Genomic DNA, 23,954 nt, shown 5'->3' with positions numbered 1-23,954 from the left:
GAAAAAAGCCCCTGCACGTAACAACATTCAACAAACTGTTGCTTAGCAGTATTTTACCACAGGCAAAAATCCTTTCTTTTCAATTTGAAAGGGATGTTTTAACTCTCTTAATACACTGAAACAAACATTTTGGTGCAAACTATGATTAATCTTTTCTTGAAATAATTTATAAACATTTCTTACTTTTTTCTACTTAGGTCAAAGGTATTCAATAGTGAAGTACCTATAAAATAAACTGCCTTGTGATAATCTTAAATTAGAAATTTTATGTAGTACTATAACTAAAAAAGAATCCTTTAACAGGGGGCTAAGGTATCATCTAATGAAAAGTAAAGATGCAGGAAGAGAGAAAAAGAAGCCCATCATTCTTCCTTATAAATGGTCAGAAGAAAAAAAAACAAAACACCAGACATGGTCCTTGCTTTCTCTCAAGTCTCAATCTTCTTCCTTCTTCAACTCTCAGAGACAATCAATAAAGGAATAAATAGATCAATGCCCAAAATGTTCATTTCAAAGTTGTGACTGATATGTATAACCTTCTTCTACACAATTAAGGCATTTTAGTGTCTAAGTTATATGGATTTCAAAAATGAGAGACAATCACTTGTACAAAGTAAAAATAATGGTTGTTATAATAACAAAGTGATCGGTTTCTATTTGGAAGTTGTCTCTTTTAGTCTTCTCTCTAAATCCTGACAACTCAGAAAACCTGGGTCAGCTACTCCTTCCTCTAACCTAAACTAAAACTATGCTTATGCTGATCAAATAATTCATCACACTGCTCTGAAGTGACTTGATCACTTGTCAAGTCTGTCCCACTTGACAGGCGGGCACAGTGTTTTATTTACTGTGGGATCCCCAGAGCCTATTACAGCACCTGGAATGCAACAGCTTCTCCAGGAATATTTGTTGAGTAAATGATGAGTGACTCATGAGAGAAGAGTTCATTTAAAATATTAAACTTAGCTTCGAATTAAGGGATTAGGTACAGTTTGACCAAACGCTTCTCTCTCACACATAACGCAGTACTCATACATGCATACACACGTGTGTACGTACCAACTCACACGTACACACACACACACACACACACACACACACACACACACACAGAGCCCTTATTGATGAATGGGGAATGGGCACAGCACTGAGATGGAGGAAACGCCACGTTTGGATTGGCAGGGGTGGTGGGGGAGACATTTATATAAAAGGCAATCAGGATCTTAGCATAAAAGCTTTACCAGAAAGACTCACTTTAAAAAATCTCATCCAACAACATTTAAGTATTTCTCGAAATAAAATCTCATTTAAGGGATTAATTATGATGTACACATTCTGTGTGTGTATGTATACTTTTAAACGATTCAATGATTTCCCCAAGAAATTTGCTTTGTTCTTTAAACCGAACTTAATTATTTTATCTTAGTGCCAATGTTTTTTTAAACAGTTGATTATACCCCCAAACACCCATCTCTACATCGAGATATATAATCTGTCATCATATACTGAAGAGAAAAATTATGGACGAAAACAAACAAATAAGAAAGAAATGCTTTAACAGCAAACACATTTTACTCTAATGTTGGGTCAGTGTAAAGATGATGACTCCCTTGGTAAAGAGGATGGCCCAGGAGAATAATTTTAGCACAGAAAGCTCACTGGAGGGTACCTCTACTATTCTATCTCCAGGTTTCAAGGTTCCGTTTTTGCCAGCTGGACTATCTTCAAGAACATGTTTGATGAAAATGCCCCTCATCACTTCACCGTTGCTTAGACGACTCCCCATCCCTCGTCCACCAACAATGCTGATGCCCAAGGATTTGCTTGGTTCTCGCCAGAGTTCAACCCTAAAAAAATAAATGAAATTTTAAACTCTCATAAGAAAGTATAGGGGGAAAGCCTCAGAATATTGGGTTTGACAATGATTTCTTGGCTATGACACCAAAGGCACAGGCAACAAATGCAAAAACAGACAAACCAGACTTCAATAAAAGTAAAAGCTTTTGTTCATCAAAAAGTACTACCAAAAGAGTAAAATGGCAACCCACAAAATGGGAAAAATATTTGCAAACCACATATCTAATAAGGGATGAACATCCAGAATATCTAGAGAACCCCTAAAACTCAACAACAAAAGAAAACAAACAGATCAAAAATTGGGCAAAGGACTTGACTAGATATTTCTCTAGGGATGGTATACAAATGTCCCATAAGCACATGAAAAGATGCTCAACATCACTAACATTAGGTAAATCAAAACTACTATGAAATACCACCTCACACTCAGCAGGATGGCTACTATCAAAAAAAAAAAAAAAAGAGAAACCCAGAAAATAAGCGTTGGCAGGGAAAAATTGTAGAAATTATGGAGAAATTAGAACCCTTGTACACTGTTGGTAGTGATGTGAAATGTTGCAGCTGCTATGGAAAAAAGTATGGAAGTTCCTCAAAAAATTAAAAACAGAATTACCATATGATACGGCAATTCCATTCCTGGGTATATACCCAAAAGAATTCAAAGCAAGGTCTTGAAAACATACGTGTACAGCCATGTTCATAGAAATATTATTCACAACAGCCAAAAGGTGGAAGCAACCCAAGTGTCCATGGACAGATGAATGAATAAACAAAACAGTATATAAATACAAAGTAACATTATTCAGCCTTAAAAAGGAAGGAAATTCTGACACATGCTAGGACATAGATCAACTTTGAGAACGTTATGCTAAATGAAATAAGCTAGCTAAGTGAAATAAAGGACAAATCCTATACAATTCCACTTATATGATGTACCTAGAGTAGTTAAATCCATAGAGGCATAACATAGAATGGTAGTTGCTAGAAGATGCATGGGGTGGGGGATGGAGTTACTACTTAATGGGTACAGAGTTTCAATTTTGCAAGATGAAGAAAGTTCCGGAGGTGGATGGTGGTGATGGTTACAGAGCAGTGTGAACACACCTAATGCCACTGACCTAACACACTAAAAAATGATTAAAAAATGGTAATAGTAAACACATTTTTTTAAATTCAAAGGAATAAAATGTTATGTATGTTAATTTTTGCAAATATTATTTGCTCAATTTATTAAGGTTTTACCAGTAGTAAAACAAGATCATTTTAAATACTCTTCCAATTATGTGTTTTATAGGGTCTGATAAATACTAATGTATTTCTGAAGCTGATTTGTTACAAGTTAATATGGGACTCATACTCCAGGCTGGGGCACCGATGAATGTAAAAGGACCAATTTCCAGAAGCTCTAATACTGCAGACATCAAAAAATTCAGCTACCCTCAAACGATGGTACCATCTAAGCTTAGCAACCCAATCAAGAGAGAAAACATTTCTGCATGCACTGTATCAGAAGCCTACCTCTGTAGAAGTCTGTCCTGCCAACAGAGACCTAGAAACTAACAGTCAGCGCAAGAAGAGCAGTTCTTGTTAGCAGCGCTACCGAGATCCTCCGTGATCTGATCCCATCACCACCTTCTAAATGCATCCCTCACAGCTCTCCACTTTCCTCTCTCCAACCCAGCGACATCATCTTGCTGTTCCTTAGGTTCATCAGACATGCTCTCCCGCCTTGGGGCCATGGCGCTTGCTACTGCCTGTGTCCTGAATATACTTCCTCTACCCACATAATAACCGCATGAACTCTTATCTGATAATTGCAAATAGCTGTCAGAGCTATGGATGAATTGAAAATACATGTCTTTTGAAAAGGCAGGATATAAGAATAAGGTGATTTGCAGCGAGGTGTTTGGCCAAGATGAAGGAGCAGCTCAGGTGAATGGAAGCAAACAGAGACACTGAGTAGAAAGCTCTGAGATAGGTAATGAGACTGTGCAGTCTACTCCCAGCTGCAGGAAGGGAGTCAGCTGACACTGGACATCAGATAAATGAAGAAAGCATGGTCCAGCATGCTCTCAAACTTGACATCTGAGGTGCTCCCAGAGGAAACGGAAGGATGGAGGTAGGACTCCTGTGCAATGAGGGAGGTCACAGCGAGAAAAGACTGGGATAAAAGAGCACTACAGGTGGCGTGAGAGGGCAGGCAACTGGTCACATGAGGTAGGTGATGAAACCCACATGTTCTCGGGTCAGCACTTTTTCCTTTATTAGAAATCTAAGATCCTAGAGATCTACTGTTTAGTCTAAAAGGATCTCACCATGATTCCTGATCTTAACAAATCTGTGAGAAGAGCTTAAACTAGTTAAAATCCTATTCATCATTTTCTTTCATTCTAGGAATTCTGGGAAAGACAAGAACCAACTTCTTCCATTTCCTAAGGTAAAAGGGCAAAGTACTAAAGTCAGCAGGGTTAGCCATTGTGTTTCATATTTAAGAATCCAAAATACATAGATGGGGCTTCCTCGCTCTTCTTTTAAAAATGTAAAAAAAATAAATAAAAGAAAGAATGAAAGAAGATGTCTCCTAGGGCTCTTTGTGGTTGCTGTAAACTGGAGAGTGGTCCTTATGATTCCCTGAATACGAAAAAGTGCAGCAGCAGCAAACACTTATTAAAGGCTTATCATGTGCTCAGCGTTGTTCTCTAAGTGAGTTCCACACACTGTGATTTAATTCTCAAATCACTCCTATGAGGAGGATACTCTTGTCAGCCCCAGTTTACAAAGGGAAGAGGCACAGAGAGGTTAAACAGCCTTTGGGTACCAGCGCCTTGTGCTTCCTCAGGATGTGGCACAGACAGCAAAGTGCTTTCAGATCCACTCCTTAGAGGAAAGGCTGTAACTCCTCAAAACATCAGAGCAGATAAGCAAAGACAGAGCTGCCAAAAGGACCCCAGAGCTGAGGAACCAGACTCAGGATTCACAGAGCAGAACATGGTAAACATTCCATGGAAAGAAAAAAAAAAAGAGACCTATAAAAGAAAAATTTTACAGAACATGTGCAGAGCTGGTTTTACAGAAAAACGGCAGCCTTTCTGGAGAACACAGGTTTAAAAAAGAGTGAAATTCAGAAAAGCAAAGGTAAGACAGAGCTGAGGCCAGGCTGCTTGAACTTAGAACCAAGAGCTCCTGGGCTCAAGTCCTGCCCTTCTGCTCCTTAACAACTGTGTGACCCTCTGCAACTTCTTTAGTCTCTCTTTTACTTTCCTCAGCTGGGAAACGGAGCCAACAAGAGTCTCGACATCAGAGAGCTCCTGTGAGGATTACATTCAGGAATACATGTAACGTGCAAAACAAAGCTTTGGGACATACTAAGCAATCAATAAATCTCTGATTACTCTTATTATGATGATTATAATTATGATTACTGAAGTAATGTCAACAAGGTATAATATTCAATTCATACGACAAATGAGCAAATGTGTACCCCAGCACCTCAATCCTGTTATGCCTATACATTGTTTACTAAGATAACTTACCATTTTCTACCCATCAGGTTGACAAAAACAGTTTTTAAATGATCATACGATGTGGTAACAAGGATGTGGGGAAAAGGAAACTCATATATATTGGAAATAAAAGTAAAAATTGGTATAGTGAATTTAAAAAGCAATTTGACAACTTCTAGTAAATAATACAGTTCAATCTATGAGCCAGCAATTCCACTTTGGGATATACACCTAGATAAATTCTCATCCATACATATAAGAAAATAAGATATATTTACTGCACAGAATTATTATAATAATAATTAACTGTTAACTACTCAAATATCAATGAGAATAAACTGTGGTATATTCATATACTGAAATGCACTGCAACAAACTGAATGAATTAGATATTTAAGTATCAACATGATAGATCTCCAAGACATTGGTTTGAGAGAAGAGTAAGTAAGCTGGAAAATGATACATACAGTATGATACAATCCTGTACATGAAAATCACACAAAAGTGTAACACAGATTATTTACAATCTTAAAATTTACGCTTTGCTAAAAAGTATTCTCTATTCCTACACAAAGTAAATTTTTCTTGACTGCATGAAAAAATGTCCTAGCAGGTTTCCAATGTTGTAAAGCATATTCATAACACTTGTTCCTCATTTACTAAAAGCTCTGGCTATTTTGGTAAGCTTCCTCATGAATTTCTATGAACTCTCCCCGCAAAATACCTTAGTGCTTCTATGTAGGTTAGGGAGGGCAGAGTATCTTCTTTAAGATTTATGGAAGCTCCAGACATATCCTCTCTGTAAATTAGTTACTGCCTTTAGAGACACCTCTTAGGCTGACGTGAAGGCTAAAATCGAGGATAAAAGTATAAAAATCTTCTGGTCCATAAGTTATACCCTCCTCATAAGAAAATTTCATAATGATTCCTGTGTTCAACGCTTTATTTTCTTTGTTATGAGTAACGATGATGAAGATGCTGAAAAGATCGACACTGACTGAGTGCTCACTCTGTACTGGGCACTGTACTAAGGACTTTACATGCATTATGATATTGAATTCTCCCCCAAATTTAAAAGGTTCTACTATTTATTTTTATTTTTAAATTAAAAATTTAATTATTATTTCAAAAATGTTTCTTAAGTGAAGTACAGTTGATTTAACATATATTAATGTCAGGGGTACAGCATAGTGACTCAGTATCTTTACAGATTATACTCCATTAAAAGTTATTACAGGGCTTCCCTGGTGGCGCAGTGGTTGAGAATCTGCCTGCCGATGCAGGGGACACGGGTTCGAGCCCTGGTCTCGGAGGATCCCACGTGCCGCGGAGCAACTGGGCCCGTGAACCACGACTACTGAGCCTGCGCGTCTCGAGCTTGTGCTCCGCAACAAGAGAGGCCGCGATGGTGAGAGGTCCGCGCACCGCGATGAAGAGTGGCCCCAGCTCGCCGCAACTAGAGAAAGCCCCCGCACAGAAACGAAGACCCAACACAGCCAAAAATAAATAAATAAATTAATTAAAAAAAAAAAAAGAGTAGCCCCTGCTCGCCACAACTGGAGAAAGCCCATGCACAGCAACAAAGACCCAATGCAGCCAAAAATGAATAAATAAACTTATTTAAAAAAAAAAAGTTATTACAAGATAATGGCTATAATTCCCTGTGCTATACAGTATATCCTTGTTGCTTATCTATTTTATACATAGTAGTTTATGTCTCTTAATCTCTTACCCCTAATTTGTCCCTGCAGCCTTCCCTCTCCCCTTTGGTAACCTCTAGTTTGTTTTCTATATCTGTTAGTCTGTTTCTGTTTTGCATATACATTTGTTTGTTTTATTTTTTAGATCCCAAATATAAGTGATGTAATACAGTATTTGTCTTTCTCTATCTGATTTATTTCACTAGGCATAATATTCTCTAGGTCCATCCATGTTGCTGTAAATGGCAGAATTTCATTATTTTTACGGCTGAGTAGTAACATTCTACTGTGTGTATATATACATATATATAGATAGATATATAATTTCATCTAATATTTATAATTCTATCTAACTTACTTCTGCCTCTTTCTTCAAATAAACAAGGAACTTAATATCTTATAATATTTTTTCTGCCACAGGTCTACCACTTATATTGTCAATGTGGGTAATAATGTAGAAAGACCTTAATTTCTCTAAGCAGTCTAAACAGTTTTTAAAAAATTCAAATCAAAAAGTCATTTTAGATGGCTGAAAATGCTTACTGTCTTTTGTGAAAGCAACATAAAAGGTTTCCTATACTTTGAACAGGATTTGACCTAGAGAATGTTTACATGTGATGGCTGTAGCCTCAAGCTCATTTGTAAGCAAAGGAAACTCATCAAACTGTACTACACATCTGCAGAGTAGAAATTTTTCTCTCTCGAGAATTTTATTTATTCATTGTAGAATAAATATTAAGTATTTACTATGTAAAAGGCACCTTTGTGATGGTCACTTTTAGATCTGTTTAGAGAAAGTACCCAACGATTACTTATATTTTACACTTAATGCAAAATACCTTACATTTTTCTTTAATTACTTTGTGTGTCTCTATATCTTGCCTCCCCAAATGCATAATAGCTTCTTTAAAGGCAGTATTTATGCCTTACACTTCCCTGTTTTTCACAAAATCACCTGCCTCTCATCTGGGTCCATAATCAGGATTCAAAAAATTCCTATTAGACTGAATTTGATTCTACTCAGCATGAACATGAAAATACACCATAGTAATACACAGTAGTATATCCGAGCAGATTTAGGGAAGTCATCTTTTCTATTATATATGAGATTCGTTCTAGAAAGAGCATGTTTTAGAATAACTGCAGCCTATGATAAGATGCTTACACACACATTTTGAATATATATGCTTGAATATCTCGTTTCTACAAATGCTAGAAAAATTTCAAGTTAACATTTGGTGGTTTACCTAAGATCAACTCTACAAAAAATATTCCAACTACCTATGCATAATTTTCTCTAGGTTATTTAGTCCCTACTATGTGTCAGATTCTCAAATACATGTTAGTTTTAACCCTGTGTGATACAAATTATCTTCTCCACTGTGCCCATGAAGAAATGGAGGGTAAGGGATATTAAACAACTTGCTCAAAGTCACAGTAGCAAGTTACAATCCAGTACTTGAAACCACCCCTCCCTATTTTTAAACACCAAGTAGGTGGAAGACAGAAATAGTTCTTACCGCCTGGATTGATTCCAACTGCTGTATGTTGCATTTTGAAGTTCACTTTCTTCCCCCTCTCCTTCTTCTCGCTCTGGTAGCTCTGGAATGTCTCTGTTAAAGAGTTACACAGTGAGTACTCCCAAATCCTAGTAAAGCCATGCAAGGTTATCTTATATGTACTTTATTGTTGGTTTGGCTAAAAATGCAGAACTGCATTATATTTTCACCATACTTAACTAATAAGTAGATAATAATTTACATTAAGGGGAAAAATAAAACCTGTATTTTATTTTACATAAAATAAAAACCATACATTACAATCAATCTACTATAACCGAGTCTGGAGATATAGCAGAACACAAAGAATCTTGTCTAGTCTGTCTCTTTCCTAACGAAACATGGACGAAGAAAGGAAAGGCATGAAAATAAAGGGAAAATGCTAGAATTTTAAAGAAAACTATTCAACAAGTTATTTCTTAAATGCTTACCGTGCGCAAGAAAGTAGAAGCACCATGTGGGTTATAAGCTTGCAAAACCCTGATCGATCCCTGGCCTGAAAGAGCTTATCAAGTACACCAGGAATGTAGCATCTCTGCTTCCTCAGGATGGACCAATGCTTTCCCTTCAACTTTTGAAGACAGATGGAAAATGCTTATGGTCCGGCTCAGCCCATCCAAAGGAGCCAGACACAGAATTCTCCTTACAGGAAGCAATTTACAGTACGCTTGTGTTCAAGGTCAGTTTTCAATTTCTGTAGGAATTCAGATTTTGCCAAATGCCAGGCATACAGCAAAATGTGTCCAATCTGTTAACTGACTATAAATAAAACCGTAAAATAATAACCTTGTCAAGAAACATTTTGTTTTCCCAAAGGAACACTTTGCATCAATAAATGGCATTGTAAGGGCCATAGAGAATGGTTAAATCAATTATGGTGTGGCCTTACGCTGTTAGTAAAAAATGGATTTCTAAAGAAATATGCCCACATGTTCTTTTGAAAATAGAGAAGGCTTTAAAAACTCTAATTCAATAAATGTTTGCAGTTGATTTTTATAGAAATTGAAAAAATCTCAAGACAGTATATGTTCAGATTATATCCATTCTCCCCTGACAGGAATACTGAATTTGATTCTACTCAGCATGAACATGAAAATACACCTTAGTGATACACAGTAGTATATCCGAGCAGATATAATTCTGTCCAATTATATCATCTTCAGACTTTGAGATCAGAAGTCATCTAATCCAATAATCAGACTGGGTTTGAATGTGTTTCCCAACATTTCTGCCAAACAATTTGTCCAGGCTCTCCCTGAACGTCTCATTCTTTCTCTGACCTGAATGCTAGATTTTTGTTTTTCATCTGTTAAAAGGAAATCCACCTGCCTGTGATTCCTACCCATCGGTTGTGTGACTGAATTCCCCTTCTGTGTAAACTGAGGAAGGAGACTCTGAATGAGGCTGGGGTCCCCAGAGCCTAAGCCCGACAGTGGGACACGATGGTTGAGAACGGATCCAAAGAAGGATTTTCAAAACGATGTTAAGAAGCTGACTAAGAACTAGTCTGAGTGAAGCTCAATCCGTTAAGATGCAAGGCAGATAAAAGGCCTAACCCTCTGGAAACACCACTGGAGACAGTATGATAGAAAAAGCAGGTAAGGAACATAGACAGGAATGAGAACTTTGAAAGAGTACCTAAAATATTCAGTCCTTACCCCTAAAGCCCAAGCTGGGGGAGCTGCTCAGACACAAGCACACACATTACATCACACGCTCCTGCCTTTTGAGCTGTACGATGTGAATATCCTGAGTCTTCTGATACAAAAACCCCATTCCCTTCAAATGATTCTCCAATCTCGAATCATTTCACTAACCCAGATATGCTCCTGTAAATGTGCTGATTGTTCTTTATCCATCTTAGGCTGGGGTTTACGGGCCTTGGGTCATGTGCTCCGAAGAGCAGAATGGACCGGTTCTTTTCCCCAGCACTCACTCAGCCAAGAATGAATTTTGCACTCGTGTTTGCTATTGAATATCAACGAAATTTCTGTCGACTGTAATAACTAACTCTCTTTCATGTGCATTAAGGTGCCAGAAATTGGCACAAAGTCACACAGTGAAGGAGCAGAGGTGAGACTTGAATTGAGGCCACCTTATTACAAAACCTGAACTCTCAACCTCCATGCTATGCTGCCCCATTTTTTTTACTGGGCTCGTGCAGTTCTTCTTTTTTTGATCCAGTGGTTAAGAACATGGAGCCTGACTGCATGCATCTAACCTTGACTCTGCCACTTATTAGCCATGAAACTTGGGCAAGTAACTTAACCTCTCCGGTGCAGATTCCTCCCGTGTAGGACGAAGACCATTTTGTTTTGAGCACCCTTATATTAATAGCAAATATACTTTTTCTGCAGGGAAGCAGCTAGTCACAGCATTGTACAATTCAGGCCCTTCTCCTTTCTGTGCTGGGAGGGAAGCACAGTGTTGAAAGTGGCTCTTTCGCTAATAGTAAATTTTTGAGTGCTTTTAAGGCCTCAGAACTTAGTAAGAATACCATGTTATCTTGGCATATTCTTTAATTAAGCCATCTGAAATGATATTTCAGAGGACACTGCAATTACTGCTTTTACCATTTTAATAGGAAGTACCAGGTAGCTGTAATCAATTCATGTCATTGACCCCGAGATGGAAATTCTAGACAGGAGTATGGCTGAGTTTTGTACAGGGTGGAATGAATATTCCTTTTCCCATAAAGTTCAAGAGGCCCTAAGGGCCATGACATTCTTTGCTTTTATTAAACACATAACACACCTTTCCTGCCCTGACACTTTCTGGATAGCTGCAGCCACGTGCAATTTGTAGAGGAAAGAGCAATGTGATATTGTGACGCCTGCAAAGTCACTGGACACCAGGGTGCCCTGGGTATGTTAGAAATTTTGTGAGCGAACCTCAGAATGTTTGCAAAGCCATTTTTCTCTACAGCATGCTTAAAGAGACATCTGTTACTCAGTTGCTAATGTAACTGAAAAAACACAGGCCCACAGCTGGAAGTGTAAAGCGGTGCATTCTTCCCGGAAAAGCAGTAAGATGTTATTTCTCTCCCTGTGCTGAACTCAGCAGCAGCATCAAAACCTAGTTTCTGCCTCTCCTAATGGGGGGGTGGGGGGGGACTACTTTTCCTGTATTATTTAAAGGTTCTTAATACACTGCATATCAAAAGGCTTTAAAAAGCCATATACACTATTTCCTAACATGCATATATACAAAGACGTTCAACTCAACGTTCTCCAAGAGTAAAAACATAACTATTGAAAATGTTTCTGAATCTGTATGTACGTTAATAAAGATATAAATAAAATTTCTGAAAATGTTTGTTTATGAAAGAGGACAAGTGATACAATACCATACAAATTGTAGGTTCCAGGGAGTTAATGAAATCATACTCATATCTGGGGTAAATTCCCAAAACTCAGTATGTTGAAAGTGCTATATTGAGTGGTACAACTAAAGATGTTTTAATTTCTTGATTTGATTTTTCACAGTTTTTTCCAAATTTTCCACAATATATGATCACTCCTTAAGTAATATGGGGGAAAGGGGTGAATATTTTTTAAAATCTTGAAAGAGAGAAAAGGAATTCAGTCTTTTTCATTTCTACTACTCTCTGACTCTGGATTCAAAACTCTTCTTTATAACTTGCTGTATCATTCATTCACTGTAGCAGATTTACAGTTTCACCTACCTGCCCGAGTAGGAAGAAAAAATATCCAGTGCCATTATTCCTCCAGATTGTTGTCCCAAACTTATTTTGAACTCTTCTAAATGTTCTGCAGGCACATAAGTAATTCTGGAACAAGACACAATCCATGAAAGCAAAGGGAAGCAAAGTTTTGCCTGTTAGGGGAATCTTCCAAAATATAAAATAAATTTATATTGTCCCTTCACCTCTACTTTTTCACACAACTCATTTGACTTGGCTTAACTCAGTAGAGAATCCAAACTTCAAAAGGATAAAGTATCCTATAGGCAAGAATAACAACAGAAATTAAAATTTTCAACACTGCTGATAAACTATGTGTTTACCAATAATTATATGGCGGAGGAAAACAGCATAATATCTATTTCCAGATGAGAAGACTAACAGGAATTTTTTGAAATTAAAGAGATCTATAAATCCTTAGAAAAATAATTGTCAGTAATAACATTATTTTGTCCAAAGATTTTTGGGTTCCTTAGCAGAAACAAATTAGGTGAACTCTATTAAAACATTGGGTATACCAAATTACTTTATATTCTCCCATAATACATAATTAATTTTGGACATTAACAAGCATTATCAATAATCATATCCTAGCTTTATTAAATTATTAACTCTCAAGTCTGAAGTTAAACCATTGTAAGTTTATGGAAAGACTCTGTTACTAATTTGTAGCAACTTCTTATATGTTCATTTTGGTTTCAGAGAAAAGCCTACTGTGTACACTTGAATGGTCTCTTACTAATTCAACAAGTGCTGGCTGAATGCCTATAATGTGGAAGGCACAGAGTAAGATGCTTATTACAGCTATAACGCTTAGAAACTGACATTTGAAAATTTAAGTTTACTGCTGTCCTATCAGGCTACACAATTGATTGACTTGTTTAAGTAGTCTGTTCTGAGCTCCTCAAATTAATGAATAGTAAGGCAAGAGAAAGAATGCACTTGAAGTTGGTTCAGCATATTTGTGCAAAGAAACAAAAGTATGTATCAAAAATCAAAGACTATTAAAAAAGTCTTCACAAAAATCATGAAGACTATTAAAAGTGGTTAACCATAGCTTACCCATGAAGACAATAAGTATCAAAACCTTAGCACTAAAGGGCAAAGAAAAAGGATTGTCTTTCATGTTATAATAAAATAAGAATTATACCAATGGCATAATTTATTGAGTGAGGAAGATACATAATTTCAGCCATACTGATGATTTCCATAAAAAGCATTCACTCTGTGAGGTCGCTTAGGTTTAGAGTCAGAGGACACAGTTCTGCTGCTTCTCCGGAGTGTTCTGGTAGGGTAAATCACCACCAGTGAATCTCCATATCCTCAGTCACAAAAAGGATGTCACTCTTTATGAGGCTATTGGTAAGCCAAGAAGCACAATACAAACATAACACAGTGCTCTAACAGAGCGCCAGCCAGCCTGGCCACACCTGATCATTCTGGCATAAGCCGAAGACCCTTACGACACTTTGTGACACTTTTACCTCAAGGATCAAACTGAAGTAAAAAACACAGTTTCAGTGGATTTAGGACTAGGCTGGGTGAGAGAGTTGCATTTTAATTCTGGCGCTACTTTATGTATTCATCTATAAAAACACCTTCTCTATAGTGTTACAAAAGTATACTGAATAGCAAATTTGCATTTATCCCTTGAAAAATAATGAGTCAAAAATGTTTAACACATTAGGTTGGGGAAGAAGACTGACTGCCTTTACACAAAGAAAAATAAAACATAAAACCTGAAAAGCCTATTCAAGAAAACTGGTATTATTTCTGAAGGTTCAGTAAAGTTAAAACTCATATAAATAATACCTTAAGAAAAAAAGCCAGGAAGAGGTGAGGAGAAAAAGCTAGAACACAAGAGGCAAAATAAGAATAATCAGTTAAAAGTATTTAATTTTTTAATCGGTTTGAGAAGGAAAAGCTGTTTCTATCCCAAACACTGTTGAAAATGAATTCTCCTCTATATTTATTCAAAGGTGTTTACCCTTTACCAAAAGGTGGGGGAGGAAGAGCTTTACAAATATTTTTCTGATATTTTAGAGCAGTGAGAAAGAGGAAAGAAAGCAGTTTTCATAAATATTTAGCCCAACACAGACAGCAAGGCCATCAGAACAAGCATCCCACAATGCATTAGCCCATGCAGAACAATTATAATACATGCCTGGTCACACGGCCACACAAAACCTCCAGACACCAACCAAGAACACCAAACTACATTATGAACTGCATAAACACACTGAAACTGCTTATTTGAGAGTTGTATTAAAAATTCTTAAAGGCAAACTAACCTTAGGTTACACGTGGAGTGGAAGAAAAAAGAATAGCATTAGTGATGCTGAAATGTGACACAGCTATTAATCCAGAGGTTGCATCTGCATATGCAGACAGGATCACTCCCTGAAAAAAGAGCTGGAAAGCTTAGTAGTAGGAAAGTATGATCTTCAAATGAGTTCATAATCACCAGTACAATGTGAAAATGTAACCATCTCATAGCTGTTGGAAGTATGTTCTTACATAAAGGAGAAAAAAAAAAAAAGCCAAAATGTATATACACTGAATCTCTATCTGGGTCTATCGCCACATTGGGATGCTGCAAAAGCATGAAGAGGTTTCACAGACAAGTTGTAACACGCAGCCATAATGAGCTTTTGAATCGCCAATACTCACACATAAAAGGGGGCTGGATCGTCAGCAGGTGCTGCAGAGAATCTAGAATGTGAAGCATACACCGCGGCATCTTTTTACAATGGTGTTAACAAATGTCAATGTCTTGTGCTGAATGTGAGATGCATACATATGTAGTTAAAAGTGGGTGCTCCCGGTTGTTTTTTCCCCTTCCCACCTCCCTCCTATCTACACCTCCCCCAGAAAAGCATCTGCTCTTTACTGGTGTCTATAGCACTGATTATTAACAAGCATAGAAAAATGTAACTGCAATCAATCTTTTATTCCTTGATCAGGAATTCATCCCACACTTTAGGTTAAGGCAGGTGAATTCTGATTCAGCTCGGTAATTATCTGGCAGATGTTACAAGCAGCTGCCGCTAAGTGCAAAACCCTGGCTATTATTACAGAAATATAAGCACTCCTGGCAAGGTGGAGTGCGAAGTGAGACAGAATGCATTCTGGTGAGGCTTCACATCTGGTTTTCCACAGAAAATAATGAAACCTGGAACTTACACTGGCTGTTCCTGAACTCTTGAAACTCAAATTATCTACCCAGGCACGCACGAACACGCATACACAAAGCTCCTAGTCATCTCTCGTAAGCGGCAAAAAAGAAGCCAGTGTGTTGTCTCAATAAGCAATGCTTTTCCTAAAACCAATCAGTTATGTAACTGAACAAATTAGAGTCCTTTTTTTTAAGTCCCTGCAATACATTCCTCCACCACCAGCCCAGATTAAGCTAGCTTCCTAACAAGAAGTCAAGAGGAAGAGACATGGATGGAGCCTAGATTAAAGCAATGACCACAACGCTTAACTGGCACTTAACACGATGGTTCCATGCAGAGTAATGGAAGGACGAGCCTTTCCATTTGGAAGGATTACCCACAGAGTTTTCAAGGTGATTTTAAACCTTCTGCTTCACGAAGGCAAGCGATGGGGAGGAGAAACGGCCAAAAACACTTCATGCAAAATGCATGGAACATAATGCTCAGCCCTGGTCAATCTAAATGGCTGCTTTACCACTTGACACAATTTTTCTGAAAAAGAATTCTATGATTCTCATTTCTTTTTATCATTTACCCAATGAGTCAAAACTACAGCCATCCGAATCACAGCCTTAATAGGATACCTGAGGAGAAATCAATGTAATTTGTGGGTGTGTTTGTGAGTGTGTGTATGCACGCATGTGAGCATGTGAGAAAGAGACTGACTGATTTCCAGAGGAGGGAAGGTTGTAGGATTTTTCTTATTTTCTCTTTTCAATGTAAGATACTACCTTACATTTTGCTTCCTGGAATCCTGAAGCAATTTTTTATGAAACTAGCTCTCTAGATACTCTTCACAGTCTTAATAAAGCTGCTGAATGAATAAGTGGGTAAATCCTGGTGCTAAATCAGAGGGTGGGAAAACAAACAACAAAACAAATCAAAACAAACACCCCCCCCCCCAAAAAAACACAAAACAGGAAAGGAGAAAAAGGCTTTGTAGCCTGAAAATGTACCTGACACCTTTTCTAGAGTTGACTAGGTACATGACTTACACTAAATCAATGTCACAATGATCTAATTTTTGGGCCACTTTTTAAGTTCTGCAGTACATTAGAACGGCGAGGTAAGGTTACAACCAAGCACCAATTCTAGTGCTCAGTGCCAAAAAGTGGACAGGAGACCTGCATCAGGGCTCACGACATAAGACGTGCATTATCACACAATAAATCAAATGACCAGTTACGAGGCCATCTGTATTTTATAGTACCTCAAAACTACATAAGCTAAAACCCCGGCAGTAAAGAGTCTCCATATAGATCCTTATCATTCATCTTTGAAGCAAAATGAAGGGACACTAGCCTGCAAGTGGTGAGGAAAGCACTTAATGTTTCTCTTTTTATTTATTGTAGAGGCACTGACATTTTTAATGATCTTCGCTTGTACTTGCATGATTAATAAGATAATTATGGAACCGTCACATGATCTGATGATCTGTTTCATTATAAAATAAAAGTCAAAAAGGCAGGCAAAAATATGAAAGCCCCTGAGTGAAATTCTGCCCTAAAAATAAAACTTCCTTTTTATAAGACAGCAGAATGCACTCTAAACAGCATATATTTTTCTGCTTTTTATTGATAGAAAAATGAGAAACAGGTTGTAAATACAGTTTTCTTACCTAAGCTCTACTGATATGTATTTTGCAGAAGAAGAATACAGAATGCAGTCAGTAAGATAATATTAATACAAACCCAGACTAGTATTCATCACATCAATTTAAAGTAAACAATCTTTCCTTGAACTCTTATTTTACTATTTTATCCCTTATAGGCAAATATTCAATTATTAATGCTAGAGAAAAAAAAGGAACGCTTTTACATTGTTGAGGTGTGCCAATAAAGTTATGAACTGATTTTTATGCTGGCTCAAGAAATGTCTAGTGACTTAAAAAACAAACCACATATACGACATGCTTTTAGTACATTATGGGATGATGAGACATTTAAACACTTCCTGACAAAATAACCTATATGACCTACCGTCAGACTGTATCAACATTTTGGTGAATTCTCTTATATCATGAGGCAGTTCAACAAAGGATAAATTATGGGTCAGACTGACACTGTTCTATATGATCTTTACCATGCCTGGCCCTTAAAGAACTGGCTGACTTGGAGGATTCATACAGATCATTAGGTAGCGCACAATTTGCTCTACTGAGGCCAATCCAAACTTCTTTGTAAGTTCCTAAGAGTGGACTGTCCTGCTCTATGAAAGAGATTTCATATCTCTCACATCTAAGATTTTTGCAGAAATCACTGGAGAATTAAAAATAAAAATAGAAGGCAACATTGTTTTGAAGTATAGCTGTCCCTAGGTATCTGCAGGGGATTGGTTCCAGGTGCCCCCATGGACACCAAAATCCATGGATGCTCAAGTCCCTTACATATAAAATGGCAGAATACAGTTGGCCCTCTATACCCACGGTTCAATCAACCTCAGATGGAAATTTTGATCCAAGGTTGGCTGCCCCTGAGGATGTAAAATCCAGAGAGAGCCAACTGTGTATTTACTGAAAAAGATCCGTGTATATTTGGACCTGTGCAGTTCAAACCTGTGTTGTTCAAGGGTCAACTGTATTTCAGTATTGTTAGTATTAAGAAGTTACTGATTGTAGATATAGTGTCCTAAAGACTACAATCAATACAATCAATAACTTCTCAGGAATAGTCAAATTCTTCAGTGATTTATATTAAATAAATATATAATAATTTTTGTATATCAAACAGAAGTATGTACTGAGAAAAAAATTCTGATTAATGAATTGAAATTCCTGAATTTCCCAAGCCAAAACAGGACCCAAATGATACTTACTTTATGTCTGGCCCAATGAGAGAATGTCTTCTCAACATGGCTCGTGCCTGGGTATTCGTTAAACTGATAGTAGATTCTTCATTAATAGACAAGATGCAGTCCCCAACAGCAACCCGACCATCTCGACTAATGGCACCTCCATGAATAATGCTTCGAACAATCATCCCCAAGCCGTCTTTATTAGCACTTACTGTCATTCCTATGGTAAAGGAGGGATACTCATTAAATGCATGACTTTCATGGTCTCCCAAGGCAATAGAAACAAAAGCAAAAATAAACAAATAGGACCTAATCAAATTTATAAGCTTTTGCACAGCAAAGGAAACCATAAACAAAACTAAAACACAACCTACGGACTGGGAGAAAATATTTGCAAATGATGCGATCGACAAGGGCTTTATTTCCAAAATATACAAACAGCTCATACAACTCAATAACAAACAAACAAACCACCTCATCAAAAAATGGGCAGAAGACGTAAATAGACACTTCTCCAAAGACATACAGATGGCCAACAGGCACATGAAAAGATGCTCATCAACATCACTAATTATTAGAGAAATGCAAATCAAAACTACAATGAGGTACCACTTCACACCGGTCACAGAATGGCCATCATTAAAAAGTCTACAGATAACAAATGCTGGAGAGGGTGTGGAGAAAAGGAAACCCTCCTACACTGTTGGTGGGAATGTAAATTGGTACAGCCATTATGGAAAACAGTATGGAGGTTCCTCAAGAAGCAAAAATAGAACTGCCGTATGATCCAGCAATACCACTCCTGGGCATATATCCGGAAAAAGAACTATAATTCAAAAAGATACATACACCCCATTTAAAATACACAGCGGCACCATTTACAATAGCCAAGACATGAAAACAACCTAAATATCCATTGACAGATGAATGGACAAAGATGTGGTGTGTACACACACACACACACACACACACACACACACACACACACAGGAATATTACTCACACATAAAAAAGAACAAAATAATGCCAATTGCAGCAACATGGGTGGACCTAGAGCCTATCATACTAAGTGAAGTAAGTCAGACAAAGAAAGACAAATATACCATATGATATCACTTACATGTGGAGTCTAAAATATGACAAACTTATTTATAAAACCGAAACAGACTCACAGGGAGAACAGACTTGTGGTTGCCAAGGGAGAGGCGGGGTAGGGGAGGGATGGATTGGGAGTTTGGGATTAGCAAATGTAAACTATTGTATACACGTATAACTGAATCACTTTGCTGCACACCAGAAACTAACACAACACTGTAATCAACGATACTTCAATAAAATTAATTTTTTTTTATAAAGCATGACTTTCAAATTCATTTTAATTGAATTTAATAATCCCTGTGGATTCATAGATAAAAGAATAGGAGTAACTTTTTCAGCAGTAAAAAAAAAAAAAACAATCAAAAGGAAAGCATTTAGAAATGTTTGTGATATTATACCTAAAGACACTCCATGTTAAATACATTAGAGATGAAACAGGGTCTACACTGTGGAGTGAATGTAGCTTAGGCTATGTGATGTGTCGCCACTTACACAGAAAACTCTCTCAGGGAGAACATTTTAACAGTATCAAATCAATTCTATAATAATAGTTCAACTCTTACATATATGAAGAGCAGGACTATAAATGGAAAATAAGTTCTCTAAGAAACTCTCTGATATTACCTGATTTCTAGATCATTTGTTCATTTGGTGTATATTTACTATATGTTTACTATGTGCTAAGTACTATGCTGGTAGCTTGATATAAAAAAGCATAACAGAATTCCTAACATCAAGAAGCTTGTATTCAAGTCTTATCCGCAGTGCCTATCACAGTGCCTGAACATACAGTAGTCAGTTGAATTAAACTGATGTGAACATTAATCTATTACCACTTTATTTCCAAATATGAACTTCAATGAGCTCCAGATTTGGATATTTGTTTGCCCTCTTGACATGGTCCCTGAATGATTCATAGGAAATACAACCCCAGTAAGTATAAAATTGAATTCCCTAGTCTCCATCTCCCCTTATTTCTCCATTTGTCCTCCCCCTTTTGGTAATGGTACCACCATACTGCTCTCCATTACTCAAAGCAGAAATGTTGTGGAGTTGTTCTGGATTCCTACCTCTCTCTCACTCCCTATATTTAATCCATCACCAAGTTCCACCATTTCTATCCCCAAAACTTATCTTGAATTCATTCACCTTTCTCCACATCCACACTAAACCTAGACCAAGCCAGCACTTCTCCTGCCTCATTTTTTGAACCAGCCTCATTACTGGGCTCCTGGCTTCCAAAGTTGTCCCTGCCAATGCATTCTTCTCATAGCAGACAGAGCAACCATTCAAAAAAGACAAATCACATCACATCACTCCCTTTGCTAACAATCCTTTAACAGTTTCCTATTGTGCAAATATACAACCTATCTACACGGCCCTGTCTATATGGAACTCCTGGCCTGGCCCTCCCGACATGCACCCTCCTTCCTTTGGGCTATGCCCTCCTTGCCCCACCCCCCCACCGTGTTCCAGCAACATGGCTTTCTTTCAGAAATATACCTAGTCTCCCTTTTCAGAGTCTTTGCCTGACACCCCCTTTCTGCAGCTCTTGCACAGCTAACAACTTCTCATTCTTCAATATCAATTCCTCAGAAAAATATTCTCAACAAACCCATCTGAATTAATGCTCCCTTCTCCCCCTACCCTTACTCTATTCCTTCAAAAATATAAGACCTATAGAAATTTAAAACTTTACATAAAATAATATAAATTCACTTAAAACCAAGTACTAAAAGTTCCTTCCAAAACAAGATTATATAATTAAACAATATAAGGAGAGCTATAACTCTCTTATTAAAACTTTGAGAGAAGTCAATAACCCGTTTTTAGTTTTTTATAATTTTTTAAAAGAAAGAAATTCTCTCTGAATATTAACTTTAACTATACCAAATTAGACATGATATTTCGAATATTTTTTAAACAATGATCCTGACTACAATATGTCTCCAGCCTGATAACTTCATGCCTGGATTTGGGCCATCCAGGCTCCTAGCTACCATTTTCTGATAGGAATGAACCACTAATCAAATGTAGTTAAAAGATTCTGTTGAGATTCACACAAACGATCTTTAAGTGCATGGTTATTAAGGAGCTTACCATAAACCAAAAAACAAGCTTAGACGCTGCTTCATCCAAGGTGGGTTTCATACGAGCAAAGAGGCTGGCTCTGAAACGTTTCCATAGGTCCTCAGGTTTGCCCTGATGCTGCCATCTTTCCCACCAAGACCCACCAGACAACTATACTATAGTAAAATCAAAACGTATGACTACAAAACACAACTTAACTCAGTGGCCCATCCTGGGTATCTAAGCCATCATCTTGTTCTCATTGGCACCATGCCTTCTGCAATAGAGCAAGCCACAGACATGCGACAAGTCTTCACGAGCTATGGTCAACGTGACCTCTAAATTAATTCTTAACAGCATACTTAACTCATGACTCTACCAGTTTTTTTTTTTTTTTAATTTTATAGCTACTTTATTTATTTATTTATTTATTTTTGGCTGTGTTGGGTCTTCGGTTCGTGCGAGGGCTTTCTCTGGTTACGGCAAGTGGGGGCCACTCTTCATCGCGGTGCGCGGGCCTTTCACTATCGCGGCCCCTCCCGTTGCGGGGCACAGGCTCCAGACGCGCAGGCTCAGTAGTTGTGGCTCACGGGCCCAGCCACTCCGCGGCACGTGGGATCCTCCCAGACCAGGGCTCGAACCCGTGTCCCCTGCATTAGCAGGCAGACTCCCAACCACCGCGCCACCAGGGAAGCCCGACTCTACCAGTTATTAAGGCTGTCAGGTCATGTCAACCACATAAACAAAGAGGTTGACATCAGTTAGCTCAACTTATACTTTCCTTTCACCAAATGATCATTTTCGGGCTTCAATAACTTTGAGGTAATATCCACTGACTAGATTTTGGCTGTAACTCATAAGATCTCTCAATTTTTTCCTAAAAGAGGTATAGTAGGATAGCCCAAACCATGTACTGTAGAACCAAAAAACTGGTTCCAAATTTGAGTTCCAGCACTTCTAATCAGTGTGGCTTTGGGCAACTGACTTAACCTCACAATGGCCTGCATTTTACTCATCTGTAATATGGGGATAATGTCCACTTTTAGGGTTGTTTAAAGAATTTTTTGAGAAAAGCACAATGTAGTGTTCCTTTCAAAGTGCTCAGTAAAGTACAAAAGAAAACTCACAGAATATATTTAAAGACATCTCCAATCCAAAGCTACATTGCTTTCTAATGCCTTAATGCAAATCGTAATTCAGCTTCAAAATGAACCTTGTTATTACAGCAATGCCACTGCAGCTCTGAGTGACTCAAGGACTCACGTGCCTTGTATGGTGTGTGAAAACCAGAGACAGACTCAGGTTTGAGTCCTGGTTCCAGAGAAATTCCTGAGTCTATGTTTCTGTACCTCATCAGCGAAGAAAAGGTAACACCTTCCTTTCCTTCCTACTTTTTTACCTTCAAGACCTAGTACAACATAATTAGCCAATGTACCACAGACCTATCAAAAATAATCAAGATTAAATTTTTCAAAGGTCACTATATGCGTATGTACATAACTGTGTATATGTGCATATAACATCCCACCACTAAATTTAACAAAGTTTAAAAAACCCAGGTTATTCTTAAAATCACAGCAAATGGATGATGACAGCTTTTACAGAAGCCTATCATTTATTAATAATTTCTTCTGATTATAACTAGGAAAGAAACAAATTACCCAGAAAGTGAAAACTGCAAACAACTTCACATAAAGAAGAGACCTATTCTATGAAAATGTGTTCAGTGATAGACCCTTTCATGACACACTCTCCTACCAGCACAAAACCAGTCTCTACTAGATATTCTAAAATACTACCACACTTTTTGTTACTTCAAGTTGTAAAGGCAACACCTTCCTACATTAAAAGCTTAAATGAATGCTTTAATTAAATTGTTCTGATGTTCTACTGAGATTTTTAAAATAGGCCTTTTTCATTATTCCTTTACATCTAGTTACTCTGGGCATTGTAGAAATCTGAATATTGAAATCTCCTGTCAAATGAGATAAGAGAGAAATATTCTCGCTCTGGCATACAGAATTTGCACTCCAAGATGCCAGGAACTCCACTGGGTCCCAGGAAATCAAACAGCTAAGGACAAAGCCCTATAAGCATTTTGGGTATGTACATTATTCAAATAATGGAAACTAAGCAGAAAAGTAAAACTAAAAGATATATGTTACATATATATGTTAACACTTTTATATTACAGTTTGGTTGGTAAACTAATGGTGTTATAATTTCACACAAGTAAGTGGTTTAGTCTCACAAAGCAAATTAAAGACTTCTTTTATATTTTAATGTTAAAATCAAACTATTGAGGTATAAATGGATTTCCAGATATGAAACCAAGGACACTTCACCTTCTACTCTTTTTTTCCCCCGAAATCCTAATCATTTTGGTATATTTTTTAAAATCAAATCTCAACGGCTAAAGTAGAAGCAACCAAAGTTTCCAACGACAGATGAGTGGA

At 37.5% G+C, this 23,954-nt stretch overlaps 1 protein-coding gene across 13 annotated transcripts in view; it reads right to left on the bottom strand.

Moving 5' to 3' along the window:
- The window catches only part of MPDZ (multiple PDZ domain crumbs cell polarity complex component), a 173,196-nt gene that overhangs the window by 39,758 nt on the left and 109,484 nt on the right, over positions 1-23,954 (bottom strand). For 9 of the 13 annotated variants that reach the window (XR_009008557.1, XM_057547814.1, XM_057547822.1 and 6 more), the window contains 5 exons: positions 18,352-18,550; positions 14,993-15,034; positions 12,305-12,409; positions 8,581-8,673; positions 1,670-1,847 (listed from right to left, as the gene is read on the bottom strand). Coding sequence is in view for 12 of the 13 variants with exons in the window: in XM_057547814.1 (XP_057403797.1) it covers positions 1,670-1,847; positions 8,581-8,673; positions 12,305-12,409; positions 14,993-15,034; positions 18,352-18,550 (617 nt within the window). In the remaining variant the exon portion in view is untranslated. The remainder of the gene's footprint in view (positions 1-1,669; positions 1,848-8,580; positions 8,674-12,304; positions 12,410-14,992; positions 15,035-18,351; positions 18,551-23,954) is intronic. The other 4 variants (XM_057547817.1, XM_057547818.1, XM_057547823.1 and 1 more) reach the window with 1 other exon arrangement.

The sequence above is a fragment of the Balaenoptera acutorostrata genome, chromosome 6 (genome assembly GCF_949987535.1).
Source record: "Balaenoptera acutorostrata chromosome 6, mBalAcu1.1, whole genome shotgun sequence".
Classification (NCBI taxonomy): domain Eukaryota; kingdom Metazoa; phylum Chordata; class Mammalia; order Artiodactyla; family Balaenopteridae; genus Balaenoptera; species Balaenoptera acutorostrata.
The sequence above is the reverse complement of the archived record's forward strand: the minus strand, read 5'-3'. Positions and strand labels throughout refer to the sequence as shown.